This window comes from Salmo salar, chromosome 05 (genome assembly GCF_965601325.2).
Source record: "Salmo salar chromosome 05, fSalSal1, whole genome shotgun sequence".
Classification (NCBI taxonomy): domain Eukaryota; kingdom Metazoa; phylum Chordata; class Actinopteri; order Salmoniformes; family Salmonidae; genus Salmo; species Salmo salar.
Genome location: NC_138295.1, coordinates 81727812 through 81743058, shown reverse-complemented (window position 1 = coordinate 81743058; position 15247 = coordinate 81727812). Strand labels below are relative to the sequence as shown.

Genomic DNA, 15247 nt, shown 5'->3' with positions numbered 1-15247 from the left:
TTGACTTACAACTATCGATTTGTAAAATAAAAATCATAAAATCCATCTTTTTAAAGTGAGCCAACATGTTTTCAGCACTTTTATTTCCATGACTTCTCTCAAGCTCTCGGCTTAGAGAAATAGTGAGCAATATGTCTGGAATATCAAATCACCATAAAATAAATAAATACATTTATTAAACGCAGTATCGAATCGCAATACATATCGTATCGCCACCTAAGTATCTTGACAGTACCTTGAAGTCCCTGGCAATTCCCAGCCCTAGTCATGATTGAATCAAAGTAGTAATACATTGCTTTTTAATAGGTAGCCTATAAGATGAAGTGGTGGAGGACTTAATTTAATGAGGCTATTAATTGAGTAGCTATGTGGTTGGTACAGTAGAGACAGGGCCCAAAGTAGAGAGGCTGAACTTTTGGAAAAAGTCCCACAAATGTATTAATAGCAGAAGTGTCACATCCACAGCGGCAGGCAATGTGAACCTGAGCTGTCAAGTGGAGCGCTGCAGTGGAGCTGCCTGCTGAACGGATCACGGGGCGAGAGAAGCTGGGAACATTCACACCGGCCGGCGTTGAACAGTAACACTACACAGACACACAGAGACAGAGACAGAGACAGAGAGAGAGAGAGAGAGAGAGAGAGAGAGAGAGAGAGAGAGAGAGAGACCTCAAAGAGCTCTGTTCTTTCTGAGTTCTGGCATGGCTGCTCTCTGACCATTAGAGCTTTATAGATGGCTGGTCTGGTGGCTGGTCAGTTCTAGGTCTATATCCATCAAGCCATGACGTGTGTACTGGACAACCTGCCAACTTGGCCACACAGCCAGGCAGAATGGAGAGAGGGGTTGCTGCTCAGGGTCTCAGAGAGAAAGGTTACTGTCAAGGTTTTAGGAGGTGAGAAATACCATTGAACCTGAGACACTGACATAAATCAAGGCTCTACTTAGATCCAAGGGGTCAAAGCAAAGAGGGTACAGACCCACGGACCTGAAAATAGCTTGTACGACGTGTAAGTCACTTGTATGACCTGACGCAGTGGTAACTGGGAAGCTCAATGTCAAGAACCTATTGACACACCCTCGTCTCGTTCTATACCGCTGGGCTTTCCAGATCATCCTGAGTAGAGCTGCTAGACTCCACCAGACCTGAAAGTTCCTCACAGCATTAGTGGAACCTGCATTAACGGGATTAGAACAGGCTGAAAACATGCTGAGTGTGCGTCAGGGAGGGACCATAAACATTCTGATTATCACTCACACGATTTGTCCCTCTTCAGTCATAAAATTAAACAAGCCTGTTCCTCCACTTCACTGTGACTGGGCTCTGCACATTCATTGCATAGTAAGCATTCTCAGAACATTTCGCGCATTTTTCAGGAGACGATATTTGCAGTGCGTTGCCTTTCAAAGAGAGGTGGAACATAAATACTCTCAGCTGATAAGTCACAGTAAATGTCTTTACATTTTTATGCAACAGGTTTTTTCTGAGGAGCATTGTCTAACCATGAGTGGTACAAGGTCACCAACACCATCAGGTAAGCGTGTTCCATCAGATGCCTGGGCCAAATCCCACCCTACTGTAGCCCCTACCATGTGGAATGCAGCATTGGTGTGGCATCATCCTCAGACTGGGCCTCCTTGACAGCTCCAGCACCACAGTCATACAACACCCTATTCTGTCACTGACCTAATCCTCCTTGACAACTCCAGCCCATACAACATCCTATTCTGTCAGACTGACCTAATCCTCCTTGACACCTCCAGCACCCTGTTCTCTCATTACATAGGAACAAACATGGCAGAGTGACAAACAGCCACAGGGCTGGCAGTAGACTGTAGTGTGTCTCTCTCTCATTGGTCACATTCCAAGAAAAGTGTTCATCATAACATACACCCACATGCCCAACAGTTTCCTCTCTTTTTGTACAATGACTCTTGCTCATTCACATTCCTGGCCTCATGCTACCTCTGGTCTTCTCTGAGCAGTTACAAAAACATCTGCGGCACACTGGCTGTGTCTCAAATAGCAACCTGTTCCCTATATTGTGCATAGAGCCCTTTGGGATTCTGGTCAAAAGTAGTGCACAATATAGGGAATAGGATGCCATTTAGGATGCTCACTCTGCCTGGCCCTCCGTCACCAATCATAGGAGATGGAGGGCGAGGGGGTGAGAGAAGAGTTTGTTTTTTGCCACGCTCTCTCCCAGGAGTTCTGACTAATAGTCCCCAGACAAGAGTCACCTAAACGTAACAGTACACAAGCCAAGAGCCCTGAGACAGTGGAGCAGAGCCCTGAGACAGTGGAGCAGAGCCCTGAGACAGTGGAGCAGAGCCCTGAGACAGTGGAGCAGAGCCCTGAGACAGTGGAGCAGAGCCCTGAGACAGTGGAGCAGAGCCCTGAGACAGTGGAGCAGAGCCATGGGTCATAGGTAAGCTCTACTCTCTCACACTTACACTCTGAATGCTCATCCATCCCACCAGTCCAGGGCCAGGCAACACTGCTGCTGGCTCAATGTTTGTTCAGTGAGAGGGTGAATTGATGGCTTAGAGACAGTGAGATGGCCTGTGACACAGCTCTGGACAGAGAGGCTGCAGGATGAAATATTGATTTGGCAGGGCTATGCTGGAAACCATATAAATTGTGTATTTTAAAATCAACCCCACAATGTCAATAGTAAAATGTTTAATCAGGGCTTAGGCACTAGATGTTCAGTACAAACAAAGGATGGATTAACTGTTCTGCCTAGAGCCGGCGATTGTAACCGGGCTGCAATTAACAGCAGTCAGCCTTCTCTCTTCTCCTCTCTAGGGACCTTCATCTGACGCACAACCATGACAATTACAACACAACACAGGCTGCACACAGCCCCAGACCTATTACTGTTAGATAAGATGCTCTGTCATTCTTTGCAAAGAAACAGTGTGTGTATGTGAGAGAGAGTGTGACCACAGTTTCCTCAGGTTACAGTTACACCCTACAAGTGTGACAGGCATAGTCAAATAGGGGAAGCAATAATGGCTAACACAAATGCTTATCGAAAGGCATTATCATGCCTAGGGCCTATATTTAGAGATGTGCGTGTTTATAACATTGGAGTATTGCAGACTCTCCTCTCAAATGTCTGGGACAGTGAAATGTTAAAGAAATAGGTTGTATCATAGAATATAAGTAATCATCTTACAAATGATTTAATATGTAAATGCCTGGTTGGGCACACGGGAGGTTATTGGAGAAGTCAGTGCTGCTGCTGTATGCACTACAGTCAGTCAGTCCACACAGGAAATCAATGAGCCAGTTAATGAAGTGCAATATAACACTCTAGGCACCAACACCAGGAGAACTGGCCTTGTGTATCATAGCAACATAGCAGTAACTTGCTTCCCTAGCTACAACATAACCTTGCACTTCTAAAATTGCAAGTTCAAAACCAGCCTAAACCGTCATACATGCACATAAGTAATCCTTTCTAGGCCACGGTAAGGCAATGTCAAAGGTCAGCATACAACTAAATTTTTTTGACTCTGCGATCCTTAGCTCTCAAGTCCATGCAACAATCTCACAGAATCACCATGGCCCCATGACACAGGGTTCTGAGCTTGCTGATACGAGGCCATTACCTTGTGAAGGGTTTTCAGCACATGCCTATTAGACTAAGTGCCAAAGATTACAGCCAGCCCAGGTCAATACAATCAAACTATGACTCTAAGAGATAGGCTATCTGGGGCTGCAGATAGCCTAGTGGTTAGAGCGTTGGGCCAGTAACCCGTAAGGTTGCTAGATTGAATCCCTGAGCTGACAAGGTAAAAATCTGTCATTGTACCCCTGAACAAGGCAGTTAACCCACTGTTCTTAGGCTGTCATTGTAAATAAGAATTTGTTCTTAACTGACTTGCCTAGTTAAATAAAGGTTATATCAAAAATAATCTACGGCAGACAGCATCCGTCTAATGTATCCAGGCCTACAAGCTTAGATGTCTTACCTACGGCCGGAGCATCGTACTCATCTCCCAGCAGGATCTCTGGGGCAGAGTAGGCCAGCGAGCCACAGCTGGTGGTGAGCTTCTTCCCGGGCTGAAACTTGTTGCTGAAGCCAAAGTCAGTGAGCTTCACCACTCCCTGCTTCTCAAAGAACACCACGTTCTCCGGCTTGAGGTCACGGTGCACCACATGCAGCCGGTGGCAGTACGAGATGGCATGGACGATCTGGGCAAAGTACTTCTTGGCCAGCTCCTCGCTGAGACCCTCCTCGTGCTTCATGATGTAATCGAACATGTCTCCACCGTCACCCAGCTCCAGGATCAGGTAGAGCTTGGTCTGCGTGTCGATGACCTCGTAGAGCCGGACAATGTTGGGGTGCTGCACCAGCTTCATACAACGCACTTCCTGGAACAGGTGACCCGTGGCAACCGTGTCCAACTTGGTCTTGTCGATGACCTTGACCGCCACCTTCTCCCCCGTGAAGACGTGGCGCGCCAGTTTGACCACGGCGAAGTGGCCCCGGCCCAGCGTCTTGTCCAGGTCATAGAGCCCTGCAATCTTGCCATCATACCCTCGCTTGAAGCCTGCCATGGCTGGGGACGGGTTTTACAGTCTGGTGGGTCCACTTTACTTCAACACGTTGGATGTTAATGTCGTGCCCATGATGTCCACTTCCTAAGAGTAACAATGAGAGAAAATCACATCAGAATATCAACAGAACAAAACTTCACTTAAAAGTGACTTGAAGGAAAAAAGGCCTACCGCCTGACTCAAACCTTCATCGCAGAACATTCTCACAGATTTGTACTGGGGTGTAATCCTTACTTCAAACAGTTGCCAAACGTTCTGTTTTGCAACAGAAATGACCATTTCTATTGGGCAACAAACAATTAGGGCCCTACCTGAATCTGTCCAGTAGAAACGCTAGTTTGAAATAATGATTACACCCCTGAGTTTCTGTTGTTCAACAAAAACAAAGCCAAGGGTCTAGCAGTGAAGCTCGTAGAAGCATGAAGAAAAACACCAAAATAACTTCATAAATCAACCCTTTTGTATCTGTAACGTTTAGCCTTACAGACCAACTGTGTTTCAAAGTTGCAATGAATTATGACTGACAGGAGAATTTTGTTTAGCTTATTTGTAGGTTCAACTGGTAGGATTTAGTTAATACAGCCATTAACCCCACATGGGTTATATTCAAAGACACCCGGGCCTCAAAGACGTTCCATCATTCATAATCAATGGACGCTACAGTATTTCCTTCTTAAAAATGTCGCCATAACATACACCACACATTACTAAATACCTAGCTAGCTACAATGACAATGTAGCTATGAACTGAAGCCAATACTGTACTACTAATGCATGCATACAGGGAACATAACCACTAGTTACATATAGGAAAGTATTTAGTTAAGTAACATTATTTTAACTACCACACAATTGCTAAATGGGATCAGGTCAGGTGATTTGGTTGTCATGACAAGATACAGTACAGTAGCTAGCTTACTAACTTAGCTAACTAGTTAGCCAATTTCAAGAGGCTAAAAGTTAGTTAACTAGCTATTTCACAGATGATTATACATGGCTAGCTAATGTTTAAGTTAGTTAGTCCATGAAAGCAGTTGGCTAGTTAGCTAACGCGTAAGCTTCCATCACATGAGACAGAGAAACAGCTTGATAGGCCTGTGTTAGCTACGTTACCGTACTAGTGCCTCGTTCATTCACCGAGTAACGCGTTAGCTATCTAACAACAGTAGCTAGCAAACGTTAGTTACTTAACTAGCTAGGTATTACTGCGTAATAACCTATTTTGACGTCGGCGGCGCCGATTTAATTGTAATTTCCTGAAATAATTGTATGAACGAACGTTGATTAACGTGAGTTTAGTTAACGTAACCTCAAATATACTGATAACTAACTAACCCTACCTACAAGCTAGCACGCTAACAACGGCTGGTCGGACTCACCACTCTCTCTCCAGTAAACATCAAGCCGAAATCTTCAGCTAGCTAATAGACTGGATGATAAATAATGTCCTTCGTTCTTCCCCGATAAAGTTTATTATTAACGAATCGTATCCTCCTCCGTTGCGATTACCAATGACACTCACACGGTGCCTATACCCAAACCTCATCAGTGAAACAAGGCATTGCAACGTTCCTGGGATTGAATTGCAGCCCTCATCGAAATCATTCTCCTCCCAGAAACGGTTGCGGCGGCGCCGTAAGTGTGTTGGGTACATAGAGATAGATAGAAGACTAATGTTTGTATCTGTGCCATTATAGGGTCTGTGACAGCATGGGCATCACCATTGAGACTATCTCCATTTTAAAGTAGTCAGTTTCTTCTTCACGATTGACTGATCCCTCCTGGTGACCCTGTTGGAATAATTTCCATGAAGTTAGAAGTCCCACCCAGTAGACTACATTAAAGTGGTGGAAGCCCTCAATGGCACTGCCCATTTTAATAAGGCATTTTGGCCACTACTAGGCCTCTATCATTCTCTATGGTTGGGCATCAGCCGCATTAATTTCTGACGTCAAAGAAACGTAGCTAGCTGGAAAGAATCCCACAATGGTCCATACCAATGAAGAGGTCCGCAATAATAATTGTATTTCACCAAGGCAATATGTGAAAAAATACACATTAGTAGTTAAACACATCAAGCACAGTAACGCAATAATGGACCTCCAATTTCATGAAAATAACCAGGATAAAAAGCACGACAGCCAACATCATCATGAGGCTGTATGTATGGCTTGGATATTCTGTCCTTGTTATAGCTAGCTATAGTCCAAAACATGCATGCATACATACATACACATCTAATACATATAATACACATCGTATGACCATTGTCTTATGCATTTCTTGATCAGTGACATTTCTGCAAAATAAATCTGACATTACCGCCAATAACGGTAGATTTCCATGACTGGTGCTGCCCTCTAGTGGCTGACAGTTTTTTACTGTAATGTATTATTTTTGGTAGGCTACACAAAAGCCAGTTAGGCTTTGCATAGAAGAGTATATTGTCACTTTTTTCTCATTAGTATGTATAAAAAATCCACAGCGTGTGTTTTATAGACTAATGGTGTTTTAGATAATCTGCTCTCTACACAAAGTGGATGATTTGTTTCAAGTATGTGTTGCATTTACCTTATGGGAACTCAGAAGGGTAGTGTTGCACTTACAATAAATAAATACACCAGGCTAGAATATTAAGATAGCAGTAGGTGGATAGTTTATCAGGTACTTTACCAGGAAAAGGGGGGTTTCTTGTAAATTGTACCTCTGTCTCTCCCAGCTAGGCTATTCGGGCACACACTACTACATGGGTTGAATTTGAGTCACAAATTGCTCTCTGGTTAAAATAAATGCACTAAATAGGGAACGGAGTCGCTTCATTACCATACTCTCTGGACACCTCTACTGGATAGCATAATACATCCGTACCTTCTGCACATGTGCTACTTGGGTTGTGCCATGGCGGAGATCGTTGTGGGCTATACTCGGCCTTGTCTTAGGACGGTAAGTTGGTGGTTGGAGACATCCCTCTAGTGGTGTGGGGGCTGTGCTTTGGCAAAGTGGGTGGGGTTATATCCTGCCTGTTTGGCCCTGTCCGGGGGTATCATCGGATGGGGCCACAGTGTCTTCTGATCCCTCCTGTCTCAGCCTCCAGTATTTATGCTGCAGTAGTTTATGTGTCGGGGGGCTAGGGTCAGTCTGTTACATCTGGAGTATTTCTCTTGTCTTATCCGGTGTCCTGTGTGTATTTAAATATGCTCTCTCTGATTCTCTCTTTCTCTCTTTCTGTCTTTCTCTCGGAGGACCTGAGCCCTAGGACCATGCCTCAGGACTACCTGGTATGATGACTCCTTGCTGTCCCCAGTCCACCTGGCCGTGCTGCTGCTCCAGTTTCAACTGTTCTGCCTGCGGCTATGGAACCCTGACCTGTTCACCGGACGTGCTTGTTGCACCCTCGACAACTACTATGATTATTATTATTTGACCATGCTGGTCATTTATGAACATTTTAACATCTTGACCATGTTCTGTTATAATATCCACCCTGCACAGCCAGAAGAGGACTGGCCACCCCTCATAGCCTGGTTCCTCTCTAGGTTTCTTCCTAGGTTTTTGGCCTTTCTAGGGAGTTTTTCCTAGGGAGTTTTTCCTAGCCACTGTGCTTCTTTCACATGCTTTGCTTGCTGTTTGGGGTTTTAGGCTGGGTTTCTGTACAGCACTTTGAGAATATCAGCTGATGTACGAAGGGCTATATAAAAATACATTTGATTTGATTTACACACACGTTTGTACATAGCTCCGGTTGCTCCATTGCTGCTTAGCCCTCTGTTCCTCAATTCCAATGTTATGCAGCAAAATATATGGGTACCGTTTTGAAATCTTACTTGGACAGTGTCCTAAACGTTCATATTTTTTTACCCACTTTCAAAAAGTGATTGTGTATTTGGGGTCTTAGTCAAATTAATTATCTATATACTGCAAAAATGCAACCTTTCATCAGTTCTTGATTTGTAAACGTGCATTTGTAGTTTTCCGCATGTGTTCGAATCACTGTGCGAGTTCGATTTAATTCTTGCGTTTATATTTTGGGCGGTAACTACAGTATGAAACTTGAGGCTTTCCTTAGTTGAGAATAACTTTTTATTTTATGTTGTGCAGGTGCATCTTCGGTGCGGACAGTCAAGAGGGGGAGGCTAACCACATTTTTGCTAGCATCTTCCAGTGCTGTTCTGAAAAGTGAGTAAGAGTAACGTTAGCGTGCTCAAAACTTGATACAAAGCTAGTTAGTAGGTTTATCTAGTTTGAGGTTTAGCTACCATCTCACATAGCAGCAAAGCAAAAGTTTACCGACCAAGCCAGCATGTCAAACGAATGAACAGCTAGTTAGTAGCTAGTATGTGTTTGAAACTCATGTTAAGGTAGTTTCCTAGCCTAACATTAGGTCATTCTAAAATTGTCACTGTAGTTAAACTAAAGTTATGCTTTTGTTCCATTGCAATATATCGGTCTCACTATTGAGTCTCTCCACAGGAATGTATCAGCAAACAGACGCAATGACTTCACCAACAGAGAAAATCGTGCTGAAAAGCACCTCAACAGTTTCCCTCAACGATCGGTGAGACTACCATTAGCCAGTGGTGATGAGTTTGCAGAGGCCACCTCCTGTACTCCATATCTTGCTCATTGCAAACCCTGTTATGGCTGTGTCTTTTCTATTATCAGTCTTTCTTCCCCCTTGATACAACGTCCAAGGCCAAACCTGTCTGCTTGCTAGACCACTAGTTACAGCTGGTTAATTGGGGGGACTTGACCCCATGTACACATGTGCATTGTATATAGAGGGCCTGATTGGTGTCACAGTTTTGCCCCAGCAAACACACCTGACTCCAATAATCACCTAATCATGATCTTCAGTTTAGAATGCAATTTGATTTAATCAGCTGTGTTTGCTAGGGATGGGGAAAAGTGACACCAATCAGGCCCTCGAGGACTGGAGTTGCCCAGCCCTGTTATAGGCAGTAAGTGGCAGGGCAGGGGAACGCAACTACATGGATACAGTAGTATGCTAAGCAGTATGTTCTTAATTAACACAGGCGTCTGCTGATGGGAGGACGGCTCATAACAATGTCTGGAACGGCGCAAATGGAATGGCATCAAATGCCTTAACCAGGTGTTTGATGTATTTAGTACCATTTCTCTAATTCCACTCCAGTCATTACCATAAGCCCAATCTCCCCAATTACGCTGCCACCAGCCTCATGTGGTTCTTAAACCCTCCAACCTCCTATATCACCCTATTCCACTGAGGGCCAAGTGTCTGCAGGTTCACTCCTCCCTTGTATTTGATCAAGTAAAGTCACTGATCAGTTAGGAACTCTCCTCACCTGGTTGTCTAGGTCTTAATTGGACACAAATTCAAAGGTAACGTACAAACCAGCTGATGCTTGGCCCTCCATGGAATGAGTTTGACACCCCTGCCTGTTCTGTCCTCCTTTATCACTCAACCCCTGCTCCTCCAAGCTTCACGACCTTGCTGAACAACAAGCAGCTGGAGCCAGTGGCTGTACGAGTCAACATGCAGCAGCAGCAAGTGGCCAGTGTCCGCAACAGGAGACTGGCTCTGCAGATGGAGAACAGGACCTCTGTGCAGGCTGCCCTGCAGCCCAAGGTGTGGGAACTAACTAACCATCCACTTTTCAACCTGTCTAGGTTACTTAATTAGATTCAGTGTCACTAATCCAGGGCTGTATTCAGTTCGATGCAACATTCCATGACCGTTTGTACTGAAGGGCACGTTTCCCCAAAATGGTGTGACCATTTTGAAATCACAAAACTTGTGCAGCACACACCATCTGACCGTACAATCAAATTGTATTAGTCACATGCGCCGAATACATTAGGTGTAGACCTTACAGTGAAATGCTTATGAGCTCCTAACCAACAATGCAGTTAAAAAAAATAAAAAAATAAAAGTAACAAGTAATTAAAGAGCAGGAGTAAAATAACAATAGCGAGACTATATACAGGGGGGGTACTGGTAGAGTCTATGTGGGGACACCGGTTAATTGAGGTAATATGTACATGTCTGTAGAGTTATCTCCCTCTGCGCCACCATAATCACACCGTTCTTCAACTTGTTGTTCAGAATCGTTTCCGTTGAATTAAAAGCTGAACGCACCCCAGATCAGAACTACCCCAGTATCACTATTTATTTATTTTCCTTTTTAAGAGACCAGAGAAATGAAGACATGGACTAGATTAAAGTGTTGAAAAGTCCATTTGAATTTTGAAACTAAGGCCGCCACCTCCTGGGCATGTCTTGACTTTCAGTTCATCTTTGAAATGATTACACCCAAACTCTGTTGGTACGTTCCCAATGTCCCACAGAGCCTGAAGCTGTGCCTGGGGAAGGGCGACGTCCTGGCAAGGCTAGGTCGGCCCATGGGGACCCTGATGCGGGGGGCCACCAGAAGCCAAGGGTTTGCTGTAAGGGGACTGCGAGGGATGAACCGAGGGGGTTTCAGAGTGTGTGGAAACAGAAGGGGCTTTTTCAGAGGTGGCAATGCTTTCAGAGGTGGGTGTACTGTTTTTCAACTGTAACACAGTTGGAGACAGTTTAACTTTGTATCCCTCTCTCGTTCAGGTGTGAATCAGATGCGTGCCCGGGGAGGGGTGACTAAGCTTAGATTTCGTCCGGGCTTGAGGCTGCAAGGTGGCCAGCTGAACAATGCTGGAGTGCTGGTTAGCTGCGGAGCCAGGAATGGACTGGGCCTGAGAGGAAGAGGTGAGAACTCTTGTACTCTCGTAACTGTGCATACTCTGCCCTCCCTTCTCCCACTGCCCTCGCTCATATCTTGTCATCCCTACCAGGCAGAGGAGCGGGTCTGGGCCTGCGGGGCCGGGGAGGGTTCCGGGGCCGAGGCATGGGCAAACCTGAAAAAATCCCCACCAAAGAGGAGCTGGACAACCAACTAGACAACTACATGTCAATGACCAAGAGTCGCCTAGACGCAGAGCTGGATTCCTACATGGCCATGGCAGGCTCCGACTACATGGAGTAGAACCCAGCTGGAAGACGGGTAGGCAGCATCAAGAAATGCACTGAGGCTGTCCAGGGGTAATTCATTAGTAGAACTGCCCCTCACTGGAAACAGATGGATGTGACAACCAGGGTCTCTGGCTTACTCAGAACTATTGTTAGAAGCACTATTTGTGAACAAATATGTGGTGGTACACACAAGCCCAGAAGCATGTGTTATGTGGCTGAATTGGAGCTCTCTAGAGTCATACTTTAACTGTTTCACACACTTGAGCTGTTGTTCTTTTCATCATTTATTCATTTGTAAGCTTAGCTCAGTGCTGAGCAGGGTGGTCTAAAACCTTGCCTAAGAACGAAGTATGAAGGTCTGCAGGACTTGTCGAAGAAAATGATTGCTTGTTCAGTAAAATCACAAGCAAGCTAACCAATTCTCTTTGCTCGGGTACATTATGGGTTTGTCCAAGACACTTCACACTATAGATTTCATGTGTTTGCTACAATGTATTGTTACTTTCAAAACTACGTTTTTTTTTGTTGTCATTTATTTGTGAAAGACAACGGTGTGTACCTCAGCTAGCCAGGTTTGGCTGCATTGTGTATTTATATAGAAATGTTGATTTATTTTAGCTGAGAAATATTGCCACCATTTGTAGTAAGAGGACTAGTTATCCAACCGGTTCCTGTCAGAATGTTTTTTGAAAATGAAAGAATGGCCCAACTGTTACAAATGTTCTTGTGTTTTGATATGTTCATTGTTTTAATAAAAATATTTAAAGGTGTTGCTACCTAATGATAGAAACATAGCTGCAGTTCATTATTGACCTTCAGTAGAACTGTAATTGTCACTCACAGCATAGACGAGCCAGAAAGTTACCAACTGATTTAAATGCCTACTTGTCACCGCTAGGGCTGGTGAGAGCACTTCAAGCATGTCACTCAGGTCAGGTGACATGGGGAGGAACTTCGCGCATTCAAGATGGCTGCAATTCTGCCAGAACAAAACATTTTATAATGGAATAACTTTAACATTTAAAGATGCTTACAGTGACACTTGAGTATTCCCTAGTGGGTTAGCTGCTGTAAATATACTTCTGGAACTCAACCGATAACTAACCTTAGCTAATATGTAGCTAGCTAGAAGCAAAATGTTACAGAAGCGACGTTATTTTGCCATCTCATTAGAAGTTACTGAGTCTAGAGTTGGTGCCCCCCTTACCAGCACAATGAGCGATTCCCGAATGTTCTCGATCTTAACACTGCTCCTGGTAGTACCTGCGTCACTTAGGTGAGTGTGCTGTGTAGCATCCAGCCGTGTCACTGACTGAGCTGTCGTCAAACCTCTGACTTGTGAATGTGTAAACCAAACCATTGTATCATTTTCTTCCAGTGTCCATGGTGCTAATTCAGGAGAGGAATACCCTACTACAGGTAGACCCATAGTTAGTTAAATAACACTTAAATACAGATCGGGTAGCTATAATAGTTGACCTGTAGCTGTAGACCCTAACATTGAAGTTTCTAGCTATTGTAATCTCTTTATTTTGTAGAGATAAGCACAACATCCATTCATTGCTGGCAAGAGGAGGAGTTTTCTATTTTGACAGAGTGTACAAGGTGCAGCCCCTTTCAGGCGGTGAGGGTTAAAATAATTCCTATTTTCTTGAACACGGTAATACTGATTAATATCTTTATGGAATCCCTCACGTGTCTGTCTCCTCTAGAAATCATGGGCGCCGTGCGCCCGAACTGGATTCATAGAAAAGATCAACTGTGCAAAGTCCAACAAAGTTGAATACAAGAGGTAGCCTACGCCCTTTTTTGTATATTTTCCTAAATTGATGCAACCGCCAATTCAGGTCCGACTACAATTCTATCTTTCTCTTTTCTCAGCTGCCGTTCCTCTCGGATGGACGAGAGCCTATTCTGGAGGTTTGAGGGGATCATGATGTGCCTAACGGTAGTCTTGGTCCTGGTGGTTATAGCTCGTCAGAGAACCCTGGACCACCTGGCTTCTGAAAAGGTCCGCAGGCAGATCCTGTCCATATAGAGACTGGGTGCTGTTGGCCGGCGCTTAACCACTCTCAAATGTTTGAAGGACTTGAATGGCAGAACTTGCACATTGGTATCTCTTTTGGAATCACTATTTCCATTTTGATCCCATGTTTTGTTGCGGCCTTATTTGTTTAATGTCTATGTGTAAGTATGACCCATACACTGCACAATAGTTATTGGTTTGAACTAATCTTACAATATGTTCCAAGTCATTACTGCAGTATGGTTAATAATATTGCAGCACAGCATGTCTTTATGTTGTCATAGTTGATATTGTTTCTGTGTGATTAGAGTATAGTCCTGCCTAACCATTCCATGTGTCAGTTTTGGGGATTTGAACATGTCAACTTGGTCTCACTTTCTGACATTGTCTTGCATTGTCACCATAATAACTGAGTTGGTCCAACCAGAGAGACGAATACTACAAATATCTAGGCCTATGTGTTATTTTTGAAGATTTTCCTTTAAAGATTGTTTTCTGAAAAATGGGTTTTACCAGCTACATTTAATGCGCTACGATAGAGATTACATTTTTTGATCTGTGATCAATGTGCTTATGGTGTATTTACCAATGATTGGTCAATCACGTTTGTGTGTGAAATTCAGGTCTGTCTAAACTATACATATCTAAACTATACATATCTATTTATTTAAGCGTTTCCTTTTGGTTACACACTAGCTTAATAAAGAGCAGTGACACTATCAAGAGCAGTGTGCTGGTTTCTTTTTTCTCATCTTATTCAACTGTTACCATACACCTGCAACAGAGATAGCTCAGATGTGCGGGTGCCTTTTCAATTTTTGTTACACACTATTCGTAAAAACATGGTTCTTCTGATTATATACAGTATTTATGTATTTTACAGCACTGTTAACACTATTCCTAATTATTACATTGCTGTAAGTGTGCAGCAAATTGTACACTTTATTGCACTTTCTATTTATGACCAATACAAATAAACTGTTGTTAGGGTATGTGCACAATGTAGGTTTTTGGGAGTAAATATAATTCTGTTTTTTTCTGCTTAAGTTGTGAAAGGAATTGGACAGTTTATTAATCAACATTTTTATAAAAAAAGAGCCTCTATCATATTTACAGAGCTTACCTTTATATCTGTGCTGAATGCACAACAAGCAGAATGGTAGAATGAGAGGCAAATGAAAGAACACATGGATGAAACGGGTCAGAAGAAGGATATATATTACAAGTTGGCAATCACAGAGGTCAGACGTTTCTTGTAGTTGGCCACCAGGTTTGCACACATCTCAGTAGGGATCTTCTCCAAGTCAGATGTGAGATGTGTGCAAACCTGGTGGAAAAAAAACAAGGGTTTTGCCACCAAGTACTAAGTCATGTTTTGCAGAGGGGTCAAATACTTATTTCCCTCATTAAAATGGAAATCGTTTTATAACATTTTTGACATGCGTTTTTCTGGATTTTTTTGTTGTTATTCTGTCTCTCACTGTTCAAATAAACCTACCATTAAAATTATAGACTGATCATTTCTTTGTCAGTGGGCAAACGTACAAAATCAGCAGGGGAGAATATACTTTTTTCCCCCTAACTGTATAACAGTTTTTGCAGTGGTGTGGAACCTAGTGTCCAAGTCACTTATGATGTTGTCCATAGCAGTAAAAAACACTGTGTCTG

At 43.5% G+C, this 15247-nt stretch overlaps 3 protein-coding genes across 52 annotated transcripts in view; 2 read left to right on the top strand and 1 right to left on the bottom strand.

Annotated features, from left to right (window-relative positions):
- The window catches only part of LOC106593069 (SNF-related serine/threonine-protein kinase), a 76488-nt gene extending 70276 nt beyond the window's left edge, over positions 1–6212 (bottom strand). For all 48 annotated transcript variants that reach the window (XM_082975675.1, XM_082975672.1, XM_082975687.1 and 45 more), the window contains exons 1-2: positions 5945–6212; positions 3977–4649 (exon numbers count right to left, since the gene is read on the bottom strand). In XM_082975675.1, coding sequence (XP_082831801.1) covers positions 3977–4565 — 589 coding nt within the window. In that variant the 5' untranslated portion in view covers positions 4566–4649; positions 5945–6212. The remainder of the gene's footprint in view (positions 1–3976; positions 4650–5944) is intronic.
- Positions 6213–8085: 1873 nt separating this feature from the next.
- Positions 8086–12337, top strand: LOC106573598 (chromatin target of PRMT1 protein). 2 transcript variants are annotated; one of them, XM_014148790.3, is made up of 7 exons: positions 8086–8369; positions 8664–8741; positions 9036–9120; positions 10026–10173; positions 10893–11061; positions 11149–11289; positions 11376–12337. In XM_014148790.3, the coding sequence occupies exons 1-7, from the start codon at positions 8366–8368 to the stop codon at positions 11564–11566; spliced, it is 816 nt and encodes a 271-aa protein (XP_014004265.1). In that variant the 5' UTR covers positions 8086–8365; the 3' UTR covers positions 11567–12337. The 2 variants fall into 2 exon arrangements, with proteins under 2 accessions (XP_014004265.1, XP_014004256.1); XM_014148781.3 differs by having other exon boundaries at positions 8089–8369; positions 10893–11079.
- A 162-nt stretch (positions 12338–12499) lies between these two features.
- On the top strand, positions 12500–14302 carry LOC106573606 (protein JTB). 2 transcript variants are annotated; one of them, XM_014148802.3, is made up of 5 exons: positions 12500–12829; positions 12932–12972; positions 13092–13177; positions 13266–13345; positions 13435–14302. In XM_014148802.3, the coding sequence occupies exons 1-5, from the start codon at positions 12690–12692 to the stop codon at positions 13589–13591; spliced, it is 504 nt and encodes a 167-aa protein (XP_014004277.2). In that variant the 5' UTR covers positions 12500–12689; the 3' UTR covers positions 13592–14302. The 2 variants fall into 2 exon arrangements, with proteins under 2 accessions (XP_014004277.2, XP_082831797.1); XM_082975671.1 differs by lacking the exon at positions 13092–13177 and having other exon boundaries at positions 12510–12829.
- Positions 14303–15247: the final 945 nt, after the last annotated feature.

What these genes read in the sequence shown, in the direction of transcription:
- LOC106573598 (XM_014148781.3), top strand. An exon ending in TTCCAGTGCTGTTCTGAAAA is followed by an intron (nt 8,742 to 9,035) that starts GTGAGTAAGAGT and finishes GTCTCTCCACAG; the next exon opens with GAATGTATCAGCAAACAGAC. An exon ending in ACTGGGCCTGAGAGGAAGAG is followed by an intron (nt 11,290 to 11,375) that starts GTGAGAACTCTT and finishes CATCCCTACCAG; the next exon opens with GCAGAGGAGCGGGTCTGGGC.
- LOC106573606 (XM_014148802.3), top strand. Translation starts at nt 12,690, where the DNA reads ATGTTACAGAAGCGACGTTATTTTGCCATCTCATTAGAAGTTACTGAG. An exon ending in GGTGCAGCCCCTTTCAGGCG is followed by an intron (nt 13,178 to 13,265) that starts GTGAGGGTTAAA and finishes TGTCTCCTCTAG; the next exon opens with AAATCATGGGCGCCGTGCGC. An exon ending in AACAAAGTTGAATACAAGAG is followed by an intron (nt 13,346 to 13,434) that starts GTAGCCTACGCC and finishes CTCTTTTCTCAG; the next exon opens with CTGCCGTTCCTCTCGGATGG.